The 16,940-nt window shown below is 41.6% G+C and overlaps 1 protein-coding gene across 10 annotated transcripts in view; it reads right to left on the bottom strand.

The window, feature by feature from the left end:
• PAK5 (p21 (RAC1) activated kinase 5) overlaps positions 1-16,940 on the bottom strand; it is a 178,854-nt gene that overhangs the window by 33,756 nt on the left and 128,158 nt on the right. For 9 of the 10 annotated variants that reach the window (XM_073339628.1, XM_073339626.1, XM_073339625.1 and 6 more), the window contains one exon: positions 1,379-2,176. The exons of the other annotated variant lie outside the window; for it this stretch is intronic. In XM_073339628.1, coding sequence (XP_073195729.1) covers positions 1,379-2,176 — 798 coding nt within the window. The remainder of the gene's footprint in view (positions 1-1,378; positions 2,177-16,940) is intronic. 10 annotated transcript variants of the gene reach the window in all.

Raw genomic sequence — 16,940 nt, 5'->3', positions numbered from 1 at the left:
ATATCTGTATCCTGTTATAATGGAATAGCAAACATTTACATTATTTATATCCCTGTAACTAAATAACCCATCAAATGAGAAAGAAGCCTTGTGTAATGCAAATGAAGAACTGTAACAGGAAAGTGCTAATTCTTGTCCATTTAAAGGCCAGTGGTTATTGTGTGTGATGATCCAAGATCAAAGACTCTAACTGCGCTCCATCATCGAAGAAAGACATCCCCCCCCCAACCCTTCATCTCTGGACTATTTGGATTCTAACAAGGAAGAATTAACCAAATGAGAAAACAGAGATCCCCAGAATTACTCTGATTAGCCCTAACGGCTTTTTGGAAACTGACAGATTACTACATCTCTGCTACCCCTTGAAATTATAGACTGTGACTCACCTGTACATATATTTGTACCTGCTTTAACATCTCAATAGCGCTCATTCCTTTGTCTGAGTTAATAAATCTTTAGTGAGTTTACTATAGAATTGGCTACCAGCATTGTTTTTGGTGTGAGACCCAGGATGCAAATTGACCTTGGTGAGTGACTGGTCTCTTGGGACTGGGTGCAACCAGAATATTTTGTGATTTTTTTTTTGTATAAGTGACCATTTTTCACATAGTCCAGCTTGTCTGGGTGGCAAGATAGACTGGAGTGTCTAAGGGAACAGTCTCCGACTCGAGGTGGTGGAATCTCCTTCCTTAGAGGTTTTTAAGGTCGGGCTTGACAAAGTCCTGGCTGGGATGATTTAGTTGGGTATTGGTCCTGCTTTGAGCAGGGGGTTGGACTAGACGACCTCCTGAGGTCCCTTCCAACCCTGATAGTCTGTGATTCTATGCCTTATAAGACTACTGTAGTACTTTGGGAGTTCACATTTGGTACTGGGTCAGTGAAATCTAACGATAGAACATACCACCAGCCTGGGGTGGGGGTGGGGGGTCTGCCCTGCTTTTGACAGTCTGTCCTGATGGAGGCACAGTCATAAAACATTCCAGACAGCGTGACACCATAAATTAAGGGACTTTCCAGGGTTAACAATTAAAAGCATTTTAATTGGTAACCCTTGAAAATCCTTTACTGTACAGCGCTTCTCTCAGTGTTTGAGGGAAAATAAAACGAACCTAATCCGACGCCTAAACTGAGACACCTAATCAGACGCCTAAGGAAAAGTAGGCTGGTATTCAAAGGTATTGCCTTGCTGAGCACTTGCAGCTCCCAGTGAAATCAAGGGGAGCTATAGGTGCTGAGCACTTCGGGAAATCAGACCACTTTTACTTAGGTGCCTAACCATGGATTCAAGTGCCCAGCTTTATACAACCACCTTTGGAAACTGTTGGTCACACCTGTGAAAGTGATGGCCTGTGATAGCACCCACAGATGTTAATTTTACCTTTGCAATGCCTCCTGCTGTTTCTGACAAGCGAGGGTAGGTGTATGAACTATATGAATGCCCTTGCTGATTTGATTTAAAAGCACTTGCTCCGTATGGCACGACTGGTTCCTGCAGACCCGAACCTGATCTGGACCTCTGTCTCATGGCTGGCTGAGGACTTGTCTGGTTTACATATGACGACTTTGGTCTTTTGTCATAGTCATCCTTGTCTGGTCCATTTCCCCAGTCACTGTCACTGTATTCTCGTCTCTCTTTTGAGCACTCACTCTGCACTGAAGTTCTAGATGGAGCATAGTGAAAGGATTCTCTGTAGTCTAGAGACGATCCACTAAGAATCCTTTGATATTCCAACTTTAGGCCACTGTACTCAATTGGTTTGCTTTTTGTTTCCATATGTGTATGGTAATCTGGAAGAAACCTTGAGATGTCTGACTTTAGGGGCTTAATTTCTGAATAATAGGCGTCTCCGGGTTTTGTTTTCATCACGTGTCCATTCTGTTTTGGGGCGAAGCTACCTTGGCAGTATCTGTCTAACTCTTCCCCATAAAAACTCTTGTCTCTGTATTTTTCAGTGACATAGTCTGTCGTGGTGTCCGACTCACTGGAATACTGAGAATATGTGATATAACCATTTTCTTCCTGGTGGCTTTGTACATGGTTTGAGTTTCCTTGGTGTGGAGTGGGAGGACTTTCCTTCCGTAGGGAATTAGAGCGTGTCACTGAGATATTGTCAAATTCTTCTAGCAGGCCATTGATTGAAGTATCCTTTTGAGGTTTATTTCCTCTAACGATAGTCTGGGAACAGAAAATTGCTTTGATTAAATACAATCTTCTATTTAATATTTGACTGATAAAACCTCTGAACAAAATGATCTAGCAAGCAATACATTCAGAGGTTATGTTCTATTCTCCTATCAGGTAGCTCATTTGAAGGAAAAAAAATATTTTTATGCAGAATCATGCAGAGACAGAGACACAATTATCGGCTGAGATTACCAAAAGAAACTAGCGATTCTGGATGTTTCAATTTTGGGTGTCTAATTTAAGACACCTTAAAAGGGTCGAATTTTCAGAAGCAGGATATTCAGCTCAAAAAATGGAGGCACCTCAAATTACTAGACACTTTTGAAAATCTTGGGACTATTATATTCATTATTATTTGCTGCTCATCTGCATCAGACAAGGCTAATAGTCTGAAGCTGGTGTACAGTATAAGGATAAGCTAAAAGAAAATCATTCCACAGTCTGCATTCACTTATACGTTTGACCGTGGAGAAGAGTCAGAACAGAAAGTAGTGCGCAATTTATTGGGCACTATTTTCTTTCAAAACAATATCTGTGAGTGTAATAGGACCACCCCGAGTAATTACATTGGAGTTCATCTCACATTAGACACCAGGGGGAAATAAAAATAAAGTGTAAAACCTAAATACCTACCTCTTATGTGATGTAAAGAGGAGATATTCACAGCTTTCAGCGGGCCACCTGGCTCCAATAATATCTTTAATTAACCAAGTATCTTTTAAAGGGCTAAATCATGGCCCTGGGACATCCACAGTGTGGGAGCTGCATGGCCTGACCAGGCTGTGGTAACTTTTCCTATATCCTAAATGCTGCATAGTTATCCACCCTCTCTCCCTTCTGTTCCCATTTCTGCAGCCCTGGGGATGGAGTGACCTCCACAGCCCTCTCTGGGATAGAATGCATGATCTTCCTCTCCCCAAACTGCTTCTTACCACTCAACACCTGCTCCCTACTAATTCCAACCCAGGATGATGGGCCTCATGACTGGCACGTAAGGGCACACATGAAGTCAGCCATGCTTGATTTCTGCGCTTATCTATCAGGGATTGAACTATTTTTTGACTCATTATTTTTTGACTCATTAGGTGGGCATCTATTTTTAACTTGTTGAGTTTGTAAACAGAACTTAGCCAGCCTAGGGAGATATCCTGTAGCAACACTTTTGTGTTATCATTCTGTGTCTTTTTGTGTGTGCCACAGAACACGGCTTCAAGGGGACTTCTGGTGCTTCATCCACCAGGGACTCAGGGGGGAGGGGACTACTGGATCCCTGACTATGTGGGTGATCCCCACAAAGAGATGGCCCACAGAAGGGGTCACCGCAACTCTGAGACTGCAAAAGCTGCTCTGGAGCCTTGGTGGGAAAGTCTCCTTCCCAACATCTGATCCCCATTGACTTCCCCAGTGTACAGCCTGGCTATTGAGGTTGTGCACTGGCTTTAAGTGTAGACCAGGCTTCAGATTTTGTGGAGCTGCTAGATAGTGGGTTTGAAATACAGTCTGGGGCACTGAGCCCAATCCCTGTTTAATTCCAACACAGACTACGGAGGCTTTCCCAGAAGTGCACAACCCCCGACATCCTTGTACAGCTCAGGCTGAGTCATACGGACCAGTGCTGACTAGATACAGCAAGGAGGTATCTGTGAAAGACGGCTGTGATAGGAATTATCAGCAAAACCAAGCATTTGCTTTATAAAAACAAATACTTCTATAGAAACCTGATGGCACTCATTGAATTGTGGAAGTTTAGTTAGTAGATGAAAGGAATGTAGCCATTGTGATGCTGTCTGAACTACAAATCGTGTGGTATGATACCACACAAAACCCAACTTAAAATATTCATTTAAGATGGCCTAGATCACTGGCATAGGGACTGAAAACTGGCTGAAGGACAAAAACCAATGGGCATCTTATTGCCACTATCATCATTACTAGGGGATAAAGAGTATTATTGGTCGGCACAGGTTAACATTTTCAGAAGCACTTATTTCACTTAGGAGCCTCTCTCCCGTCAACTTTCATTAGGACACAGGTACTTCTGAAAATTGAATAGCCAGTCACTACCCCCAGAGAGCTTATAATCTAGACAGACAACACAAGAATGCTCTGGAAGTCGTGGAAGATGGTGCTCTGGGTAGAGCTATATTTTTCTTATCATCTATAGACATTGACAATGACAGATAGGTAAGATAAATATCAATAGAGGAGATAGACACCTGGCATAGCTATATCTGTCTCACCTTGCACTAATCTGCAGAGTGCAATCAGCTCACAAGGAGAGAAGGGTGCACCCCATAAAGAGTTCAGTCATAAGCATGCTCCCCCTCTGTGCAGGGAGTTCAGGGAGGAATTACTCTGCCTGGCCCTGACAAGCTTGACCTAGCCCTCAGTAGTTACTCAAGGGCCTACTGCGCCATCATTAACCATGATGAGCAATACCTCACTCCATGAGGGCAACACTCAGGGCATTGTACACAGCAATCTGTCGGAGGTAAGATGACTACTAGGGTAAGATGGACAAGATGACTACTAGGCTCTTCCATTTCTAATTTCTAAGGGTCTGATTCTGTCATCCTTGCTCACATTAGGTAGGCCTTTATTCTGTTAGCAGCCCCATTGATCTGAGGCACACACAAGCAGATACTGCAATTTCTTGTCTTTCCAGATTAGTTTCTTAGTTACAAAGTAGAGTGCTACTCAATATGAGTATGGGTGGCAAAATTTGGCCCTAAGATTTCTTACTCACAATGAAATGCACCTTACTCCTTGAGTAGTTCCACTAAGATCGGTAGGGCGGCAAGGGGACATTCAATGATGTTCAACACACAGTCAACCAAGCGATATTGCGAAGAACTGGGTTCAAAAAATAATCAGATAAGTTCATGGAGAATAGATCCACCAATGGCTATTAGTCAAGATGGTCAGGGATGCAACCCCATGCCCCGGGTGTCCCAAAGTCTCTGACTGCCAGATGCTGGGACTGGATGACAGGGGATGGATTACTTGATAATTGCCCTGTTCTGTTAATTCTTTTTGAAGCATCTGGCATTGGCCCTGGCCGGAAGACAGGATCTGGGGCTAGATGGACCATTGGTCTGACCCAGTATGGCCATTCTTATGTTTTTATGTAAGGACGTTGAAAGGTGGCATATTCAAAAATGATAAAAGGAAATGAATTTTTACACAATATGGAATGAGACAGTGGAACTCATTGCCACAGGATGTTGTTGAGGTGAAGAACTCTAAGAGGGATTGAACACATATATGGATAACAAGAATAGCCAGAATTATAAAAGAAATGCTAAAAAATTTTTGGAAGGGATATAAAACCTTATACTTCTGACCTTAAGACAGTCTCTAACTACAAGGGGTTAGGATGAGACCTATATAGGGGGCAGATTATCCCACATCTAATGACTGTGGGGTTTCTTACACCTTGTTTTTGAAGAGCTGGTGCTGGCCACTGCCAGAGTGAGGACTGATGAAACTCAGGTCTGATCCATTTTCTATGTTACTATGATTACATGAGGAGCATGGTGCTACTCAATGGAAGGGTAGTGTAAGGGTAGCAAGATCTGGACTTATTTATTATGCTGTCAAATTCATGCTCAAAATCCATTCTGTAAAGCTGACGAATGCAATACAAGAATAGCAAGGCAAGCAGCTTTAACTGTGCCTGTGCTGGGAATATGGAACAATAGTCATTTCTACTGCGTTGGGCAACACTGAAAACAATGGAGACCTTCAGAAAAACGTTTCGGGATCAGAAAACAAGCTACAAGACAAACACTATAGCAATGTGTTGATTAAAAAGGGGCTAGAGTACCAGCAAATTATCTGGGAAGACTATGAACTGTAGTATCTGCTGACATCTAGGTAAACACTATTCTATTCACTCTGCTTCAGTCTTCCAGCATATAGTTTGGAGTAGACAGAGCATGCACTATTCAGACAGGGAGCTGATTGTCAGAATAAGAACCTAAAGAGCAAATTAAATAGCGTGTTGTGTACTTGGTGTAATGCATCAGTTTGTAGCTTGATCAGATGTAACACCTGGATACTAATTTTCCGGCAAAACATAAACCAGAACTAGTCACGATATAACTCCTAATATCCCATTTACATTGTTGGCAGATGAATCTGTGAATTCTGAATTATCTATCAATCATTCAAAGCAAAGATCTATGTGTTGCCCATATTTATCGTGCTGATAACTTAAAGACATGACAGCAAAAGCAAGTTCAGAAATCTAGCAACATTTTATATACTTGTATATTTTTGAGTAGAGCGTGCCCAGGTAACTTGTCATACCTTAGAGTGTGTACGTGTAATTATGAAGCATTTTTGTGTGGTTATTGTATATAACAATATGAAATCAAAAATGATGTTAAAAGAATATTAAGGTTGCAACGTTAAGTGCTTAAAAGTTTGGAAATGCCAGAATTAAGGTTGGCTGTGTATGGGTGAGTCTGTGCGAGTCTGTGCAGTACCAATGTGCACACTTCCATTTCGATATTTGTACTCAGTCCTGAAGTCTTTGCTCATGTTTTCCCTCAAGCAAAGCTCCTGCTGTAGTCGGAGGGAGATGTGACTAAGTAAGGCCCTTTCTTGCCTTTCTTCCTCTTTTTGCTTCAACTGCCTTTTTGCTGAATCTCCACAAGATCAACAGCAATTTGCTTCTATGTTATTCAGAAAAGGCCACCTCTGTAAAGCTGGGCTAAATGCAAAGCAATCATGACCTTGCATAGATCCCTGCTCTGATTTATGCCCATAATTATTTGTCCAGGTTGCTATTTTGAAGCAAGCAACATTGAAACAACAGGAAAATAAAAAAGTAAACAGATTGCTTCTTTTGACTTTGAAGCGATTCAATAACATGAAAGGAATCATTTCATTAAACTGCAGCCTCTCTTTGGCAGGGTGACTTTATGATCATTCATATTTAATTATCACATAATCAAACAGCAGATTCAACAATGAAATGCTTATAACTGAATGCATGATTGAAATACTCAAGTGCCATCCAATTTCTCCTGTATCAACATGTGCTCAGGATAGAACTGCTGATTTAATAATCTTCCTGGGGCTACTCTTCAAAGAGGGGAGGTTCCCCTGAAGTAGACGGGGCTGTCCATTCACTCTGCCTTCTCTGTGCCTGGAATGAGCAGGAGCAGAGGGGAACTTCTGTGGGTAAAACTCTCCCGTGGGGCGGGATGGGGGTAATATGATTTCTCCCTCCTTTGCAACCCAAAGATGTCTCAGTGCTGGTGCTCCATCGAGAAAGAATTCCACTGGGCTTTGGGGGTGGAAGGCGCTCCTGGACGCATCCAAGCAGATATCTCGGGGGAGTTAATCTGTTTGAAGCAGCATTAACTCCTGCAGATGAGGAAAAGTGGTCTTCTGGCTATACATCAGGACATTTAGGTTCTATTCCTGACTCTCCCTATGTGCACTGTGTCACGTCACTCACAGTGCTCACCATTAAAATGCCAAAACTTGTCAACAGATACTTATAGCTGAGATACTGCAGGTATCTCCTCTTCTAAATACAGGGGGAAAACTGTAGGATGACTACTGGCAAACACTGTCTTTTTACGAGCAACCACTGTAGTTTCTATTTACCTCAGTTTCTTTATATGTAAAATGGGGACAACACTTACCTACCACATAGGGCTGTTGCAAGTCTAGATTAAATTTAAGTGCTTTAAGATTCTTGCTTGGAAGCTGCCATGGAAGTGCCAAGTATTGTTATTATTACGATCAAAAGCACACCACTGATATCACAAGATGAATTAGTATATAGATATGGTTTCCTAAAGGGGAAAAATGTGATCTTCGGACAGTGCAGTATGTAATATTGCAGGAGCAAGTATTATGTCAAGAAAAATTCTCTGTGTTGCTCCTGTTGAATGAAAGTTGAACATACTGAGGAAGATAATTTTAAAAATATTTCTGGTAGGTCCAACAGCAGATAATTCCAAAATGAAGCATTAAACCTTTATCTAATATATGTTCTGTGAAGAGTGACAAAGAATAACTAAAATACTGTTAAAGTCTTTAAGGTGCCACAAGTACTCCTTTTCTTTTTGTGAATACAGACTAACATGGCTGCTACTCTAAAATACTGTTGTGTGTCTTACAGGAGGATAAATAAACTTCACTCATAATTATTTATTTGGTCTAAAAAATAAACAAGGATCCATCTTTAGGAATAAGAAAAGGAGTACTTGTGGCACCTTAGAGACTAACAAATTTATTTGAGCATAAGCTTTCGTGAGCTACAGTTCACTTCATTGGATGCATTCAGTGGAAAATACAGTGGGGAGATTTATATACATGGAGAACATGAAACAGTGGGTGTTACCATACACACTGTAACCAGAGTGATCACTTAAGGTGAGCTATTACCAGCAGGAGAGCGGGGGGGGAGGGGGAGGAATGCTACCACAATGTATAAAAATAAATAAACAGAATCTTTGCTTCAAAAGTTAAATAAGATGTTTTTACAGAATTGAACTAATGTCAGGACACTAAGTATTCCTGCAAAAGGAGGTGTTGTGTGCTTCGGTGATGTACTGTAGGTTTGCTATGAAGTAGAAATTTTTGCACTATGTAAGTGGAAACAAGCCACTAAGTTGATATAAACCGTGGCCAACATTTTCAAACTTGAGAGCCGCAAGTTAGGTACCAAAGGCCTGATCCAAAGCCCATTAAAATCAACAGAAAGATTCCCACTGGACTTCAAAGGGTTTTAGATGAAGCCCCTTAAACCCTATTATCCTTAATAAAAGCAGACCGAGCACCCACAAAATCCATTGAAGGTGTTGTAGGTGCCCAGCACTTCTGAAAATCAAGTTGCTTTCATTTAGGTGCCTAAATAGGGATCCTGGTGCCTAACCTTAGGTTCCCAAATTTGCGAATGTTGGCCCCTGTTGTGGACACATAGCTATTCTCTCTGTGCAGCAGTGCCACGTAGATATTAGTTAGCGAAAAGAGAAGCTCATGCCATGTAGCTAGGGCAGCAGGAATTACAAAAGGCTGAAATTTTAGCCTGTTTTAGGGATTATGCCAAAAGTGGTGGTAGTACAAGGATATTCTTTGCTAATAACGGGGAAGTCTTGCAATTTCAAATTGCATCGCATTGGAAGTAAAAACAAACAAACAAAACTAGGTGTAACTCATTCTTTAAAATCTACCCACAGTATTTCCAAATAAAGAATATACATTGTTCCTGATCCGTATATGTATTTTATATGTATAAAAAAAATCTTTTCTTGAGTCCTCAGACCTTGAGTCCTCAGTCTTCAGATCTTTTTAGAACAATGGAATTTAGATTGCTGCAGGTAAAGAAATGCAGATACTTCTGTAGCTAAAAACAATGCACTATTTATTAAGGTTGATTCAGCTAAGGTTATGTTTCATTTGTTTCTCTCTTTTGTTGAGTTCATGTAATGGAATCTTGTACAATAACTAGCCAAGCATGAATAATGAAAATCAAAACATATTGTATTGTACAACTTGGCTTAAGTAACTTTCACAAAAGATGGTTGCAGTTTGTTACTGTCAATTTCCAATGTTTATTAAAGAACATTTATCAGGGCAAAACACTATGCCATTTTAGATAGGTCAATATTACAATAGATTAAGGCGCACTAGTGAAATTTATGCCACTGTAGCTGTCATGAAATAAAATCAATTCAACCCAATCTAGTTGAATTAAAGTCCACTAAGTTCAAGCAGTAGTTTTCATTTAATTTCCACTGGTTCCTAAACAGTCTTGGTGTTTGTTCTGGCTGCCAGTGACAGTAGCCATATTTCATGGTGTTCCTTCAGTGGTCTGTCCTCTAGTGATAAGCTATAATGGATCTGTCCGTAAGAACAGCTGTCTCGCCTTGTTTCAAAGAGCAGATGAAAAACAGCTTCTGCTCTCAAATACTGTATTAACCTTGACAATAATGAAGTAGGTAATTAACAGTTTTGGCCTAAAATGACCTTGTGTTTATTGTTTTTTAAACTACTATACTTTATACACTAAGTATATATTATCTTTTCTTCTTCTAGATCATTTAAAAAATTCTTTGTGGATTTAAATTCTGTGTGACACAAGGAGCAAATATCCTTTAATAAAATGTCACCTCATAAACAGCCAATCTAAATTCAGATTTTGTTCCTAGCTTACTTCCCTTATTTTTATTAACACATAATGTGTGTAATAAAAACACAATCTGTGTATATCTGAAAATCAATTTTTCTTAGGAAAATGGAACTACAGCAAATCTAAAGTTACATGCCATTAAAGGTAAATTAAGTAGACAACTGAAGAGTTGACAATTTCTCTTCTCATGCTGCAAGATATCAAGTCTTTGAAGCCTTGATCATGAAATTAAATTATATTCACAGGTGTAAGAATTTGATAGCATGGGCACCTTGGGAAGAGGAAATATTTCCTTGTCACTTCACAAGAACAATATTGGTGTCTCATTGTTATTAACTGGGTAATTTATATTATCAGTTGGAGGGGTGGATTTCACTAGTGCACATTTAATTCACCATCTCCAGGCTATGATGTGTGCGATCAACACACAAGATAGTAAAGAGCAGGTGTATGAATCACAACAAACCTGTTGTTGCATGTGAGGATGGTACATTGAAGCTTCCTGGAGGACATATTGTGTTGAGTCAGTTCTCTCATTAGACAACACTGGGCCATCTGTTTTAACCAATACTGTAGTCGATCTCAGGGTCCAGTTTGGTGTTTACGTGTATAATGTGATCAGTAGCACCACTCACCCATGGCATATGGACCGTCCCACAGTCCTTACTCTGGCCTAACTCTGTTTGCATCAAATCCTGCTACCCATCACTTCCATAGCTGTGGGAACCCCGAAATGTAGTGGCATCACTGGGGGGTCCACTATACTGGGGAGGCAGAAGTTAGGAAGCCCAGCACTGGGGTCTAAACCCCTTTATGTGCTGCAGAGCTCAACCCTTCCTGTGCTCCTGGCACCCCAACAAAAAGCAGCGTTTGGAGGTAGGACAGGTGTAAGCAGAGACTGGTGGCTATGTGACTACATAGCTCTCCTGGCCAAACCCCGGCACAGAAGGAGTCCCAGGAACAGCAAAGACTACTGTAGCCTTATAACAACTGTATTAATAAATAACACCTAACTCTTATGCAGCTCTTTTCTTCCATAGATCTCAAAGCAAAAGGAGGTAAGCATCATTATCCCCATTTTACAGATGGGAAAACCAAGGCACAACCAGAGAAGTCAAGATCACTCAGAAGTCCTGCAACAAATCTGGGAATAGAACCGAAGGCTCCCAAATCCTAGTCCAATGCTCTATCTACTAGGCCACAATACTTCTCACAAGACTGTCTACGAAGCTGCTATGGATGAGACAGCAGAAGGTGCTTCCTTCTCCCACTGGAGTTGATTCTCAGCGCACAGTACATTTACTTGGACTGTGTGCTGGGATGAAGATTTGAGAGCTTCACTGGGAATTTTGCCCATGTGAGGATTTCTCTGATGATCAAGAATTTCCCCACATCCATGGTTTTTATAATGCCCCCTCCAGTCTATATTCAATAAACTGGTGATAGCGTGTGGCTGCTTTTTAAATGGAGATTGTGCAGTAATCACAGTTATCCTGCCTCAAAGAGGAATCATGCCACAAAAGAAAATACCACTTCATACATCACAAACTGTTGAACAGGGCCCTCCAACCATAAATCAATTATGGTTTAAAGGCAAGTGCCAAGACACAGCAGATGATCGCTATCATAGTACTGCCCACCCTGTATATCAGCATGTAGCCTCTGAACCAGTGCTCGCCTTATAGCAGCCAGTCAGCTGAGGGGTCCAATATACTTCCCCTCTTATCTGCCCAATATGACCCAATGCAGACTCTTGGGAAGCAACGCAGTCTGATGGGAGGGTTCAATAGAACTGTCTGATGTGGCTTCTTGCAGTGCTAAGGGGCAATGCGGTACAGTTTCCCATCTTCTTTCTATCTTAGGTACCGATATGGTCCCCTTTACTGGAGACCTGAACACCTCCCAGCCATTCGTGTATTTCTCTGCACAACAGCCCTGTGAAGGATGGAACTATTATACCCACTTTGCAGATGGAGAACTGGAGGCACAGAGCAGCTCAGTGACTTGCCCATGGGTTGCAGAGGAACAGACTTGAACCCCGGTCTCCTAGTGCCCTAATCACCCTTCCACGCTCCTCACAGCTCCCCTTCCTCCTTGGCTGGTGCAGTGAGAGCACTTTGTCCTGTTTCAATCTACTTTAACCACTAGTCCAGGGCAGGTTCCAACCTCAGAATTCCTACTACAAGCCTGGTCCGTCCTGCCTGTTAATGGAAACCCAGTCTTCCACCAGCTACATTACCAAGGTCTCTTCCTCTTTGGCAGCTATCTGACAAATGGCCTCCTACTCCATAGATGGCTCTCTGGTTGGTAACCCGGTTAAACTGGCCATCATGTAACCAAATGTCTGTGAGAAGTGTAAATTGCTAGGTGTAGTTTGAAAATCTTGCTGGTCTGGGTATGAGGCCTGGATGAGGGCCAGAAAGGTAACAGTTTACTTTGGGACCTAATGGGGTTCTGGTCCATGAGTAGGGCTCTCAGGCACTACAATACTACCAATGATAACAGTAATAGTCCTAGTGTCTGAGAACCTATGAATTCTCCAGCCAAGAAACAAAAATACCATTTGAAAAGCTGGTTTCCTATCCAGATAGTCAGCTAGATTAACTACACAGCTGTATTAGGTAGACACACAGCAATCAGGGATTCACACCATCTGTATGCCTGGAATTCCAGATTTCAAAGGGAAGTATAAAACATTCATCTTTATGTGACGTTTAACGAGCACGTGCTGTAGAATGCTGTGCTGGCAGCGTGGCTGTTGCCAAGGAAACTAGTGAGATGTGAATTCCAGAAGCTGCCTTGGAAGGGAAGAAACATCAGTTATTAGTATGGGTAGAGAGGAGCACAGGAATTGCCAGAAGATCAGACTCCCATCTAGCCCAGCAGCCCGTCTTTGACAGTGGTCAGTATCAGACACTTCACAGGAACATGAAAGAAACTGCCATGATGGACAATTATGGAATAACTTGCTCATCGGGACATTTCTTCCTACCCCTGTATTTTAGAGGTTGGCTTAAGCCCTGAAGCATGTGGGTTTATTTCCCTTCTGTTTTTTAATTTCCTTTCTAAAGGTAACTGGGGATGTCCTCATTTTCTATATAAATATCTAATCCTTTTTCGAATCCCATAAAGATTTAGGCCTCTGTCATATCTTGTGGCAATGAGTTCCACAGATTAAGTGTTTGTTGTATATAAAAAAAGGATTTTTTTTCACTGGTTTTATGTGTATTGCCTTTAGTACCATTGAATGTTCCCCAATGCTTGGAGAAGCTGCGGAATCCCAGCTGAGTGGACTGAAGAGTGAATACTCAGATTAAACACTCATACACAGGAAGCAAACAGCAGGTCAAGCTGTGAGTTTACTGCTCAGGATGCCAAAGGGAAGTTTCTTCAATTTCCAAAGACAGCGTTCGGGCAGGAAAAACTATGTTACAATTTTACTCTGCAATCCTGCAAACAGATATGCACGTACTGAACGTTGCACAGGTGAGCAAGTCTTACTGAATCAAACCCATGATAAAAACCCATCCATTGATTTCAGTGGGAGCAGAGTTTGGCCAGCACTGAGCTCTTTTGAAAATTCCACTTCGGGAGTGCAGAGAAGTCGTAGTTACACCCGGGACCACCAACAGGAGATTCAGGGCCAGATTCGTGAAGATGCAGCTAGTCCGCTAGCGGGGCTTTTAAAAGCACCTAAACCGATGAGGCACCTATCCCACATTGATTTTAATGGGAGACAGGCACCTAACCTGCTTAGGTGCTTTAAAATTTCATAGGAGCCTATAGCTCCTCGCTAGTTCTGCTTGTAGCTTTGCACTACACGTTGAGGAGAAGGGCGGCAAAAGTGAACCAACACGATCCAGTTGTTTTACTTAAATAAAGATACCAGTGAAAACCAGTCGGATCCCTTTATAAGCATCTTCAGCATCCCACCCCCAAATGAAACAGGATGCACTGTGTGAAGAGTGGAAACTACATCTTAACAGAAAACTTCATTTTTTTCTTCTCGCCCCTCATTTCCCCAACCCAATTCTTTGCAATTTTACTTGCCATTCTCACCAGATTTAGCTAATTCCATTCTGGGACAGCTGCTGTTTAGGAATTTCCACACAGAAAGGACACACGGTTATACTAGAGAATCAGCATCAGCTCCTAACTAGCTGGCAGGTGAGAAGCAACCAAGCATGGGCCATCCTTTCCCCCTGAAGCCTGTGCAGTACAGATCATCTCAGTAATGGGTGCACTATCAGTCCTGACTCACTGTCACTGGTACAAGAAACATCTTTTACTCTGTCCACCCACTATCATTTGCCATATTATTTAAATGATGACAGATGCTAATAACTATGTAGCATACTGTTTCTTTATTGTATTGTGACAGAAGAGACAATAGATACCTACAATGATAAGTCTTAGTGAAAAACACACTACACTTTTAGCTGCTAGTGTATGGTATGATAGACCAGAGTACATAATGTTTGCAGTGTTGGTGCAGCTGTGTTGGTCCCAGGATATTAGCGAGACAAGGTAGGTGAGGTCATACCTTTTCCTGGACCAGCCTCAGCTGGTGAAAGAGACAAGCTTTCAAACTGCACAGAACTCTTCCCAGACCTGAAGAGGAGCTCTGCCTGACTCAAAAACTTGCCTCTCTCACGAACAGAAGCTGGTCCAGTAAAAAAGATTAGCTCACCCAACTTGTCCCCAGAACAAATAATGTCAGTGAAGAGAAGACTCAGTGCACTGGCATTCTTTGGAACTTTTTTATGAATGCTTGACTCTGGGTCACACCCTACCCAAGGGGACTGGAACACATGAGTTATGAGGAGAGGCTGAGGGAGCTGGGATTGTTTAGCCTGCAGAAGAGAAGAATGAGGGGGGATTTGATAGCTGCTTTCAACTACCTGAAAGGGGGTTCCAAAGAGGATGGCTCTAGACTGTTCTCAATGGTAGCAGATGACAGAACGAGGAGTAATGGTCTCAAGTTGCAGTGGGGGAGGTTTAGATTGGATATTAGGAAAAACTTTTTCACTAGGAGGGTGGTGAAACACTGGAATGCGTTACCTAGGGAGGTGGTAGAATCTCCTTCCTTAGAGGTTTTTAAGGTCAGGCTTGACAAAGCCCTGGCTGGGATGATTTAACTGGGAATTGGTCCTGCTTCGAGCAGGGGGTTAGACTAGATGACCTTCTGGGGTCCCTTCCAACCCTGATATTCTATGATTCTATGATTCAAGTCAATCTAGCTTCATTACCATTATGCTTCAAGTTCTCTACTTGGACCATTATATATATGGGTATATATATGGTATATATGGGTTTCACTTGTACTATCCAACTGTGCTGGATATGATACGGGGGGATATGATAAAGATCTACAAAATCATGACTGGTGTGGAGAAAGTAAATAAGGAAGTGTCATTTACTCCTAATAACACAAGAACTAGGGGTCACCAAATGAAATTAATAGGCAGCAGATTTAAAACGAACAAAAGGAAGTATTTCTTCACACAATGCACAGTCAACTTGTAGAACTTTTTGCCAGAGGACATTGTGAAGACCAAGACTATAACAGGGTTCAAAAAAGAACTAGATACGTTCATGGAGGATAGGTCCATCAATGGCTATTAGCCAGGATGGGCAGGGATGGTGTCCCTAGCCTCTATTTACGAGAAGCTGGGAATGGGCAACAGGGGATGGATCACTTGATGATTACCTGTTCCGTTCATTCCCTCTGAAGCACCTGGCATTGGTCACTATCGGAAGACAGGACACTGGGCTAGATAGACCTTTGGTCTGACCCAGTATGGCCATTCTTATTTTACAGCTGTGCGGTCCTGATTCACCTTTGCATTACTCCAGACCCTATGTCATTGTTATTTTGTTGCTTTCAATGGAATAACGTCAGAGTAAACCTGGAGAAACTTTGATGAATCATGCTCATGCATCTATTAAATATTACAAGGACCAAGCACTGACTTTTTTCTTTTTGATCATCAGTCCAAGACGGATGCCTGGAAATATTTCCTGATATCATTTGTACTGACCTACCAGGTAAGCACTTTGCAAAAAGTTTTCCAACAGGATTCTGAAGCTGGTGTCTCACAAATGCTACAAAAACAACAAGTCTGGTGGCACCTTAAAGACTAACAGATTTATTTGGGCATAAGCTTTCAGGGATAAAAAACCACTTTTAATCTGGCACATTGAGTTCTCTACTGCCACTAAACTAAGTGTCTTCAATGGGAGCACTGTTAGGACCTCACTGTGTGTTTTTTAAAAAAACCCTCTTACAAGTATGTAACTTGGACACTGTCACATTGGATTAAACTGATATTGGCAGCGATGTAAAATAGGTCAGCAGCTAAGAGAATGATGGGACATTCTCATTTCAATTTACAGAAAGTGTGAATAATGTAGAAATGAAGTTATTCAGTCTGGAAAAATAACTGATATTTGATGCACTGAAACAAGTGTACATATAAACATCTGAGATAACATATAATATTTTCAATGACTTAACTTCAGTGCAAACTGTTTAAAATTCTTTAGAAGTAAAGTGATGGGGGACTATAAAAAAAGATGAACCAAAACTGCACTGTATAA

Source organism: Lepidochelys kempii, chromosome 3 (genome assembly GCF_965140265.1).
Source record: "Lepidochelys kempii isolate rLepKem1 chromosome 3, rLepKem1.hap2, whole genome shotgun sequence".
Lineage (NCBI taxonomy): Eukaryota > Metazoa > Chordata > Testudines > Cheloniidae > Lepidochelys > Lepidochelys kempii.
This window is presented reverse-complemented; position numbering and strand designations above follow the sequence as displayed.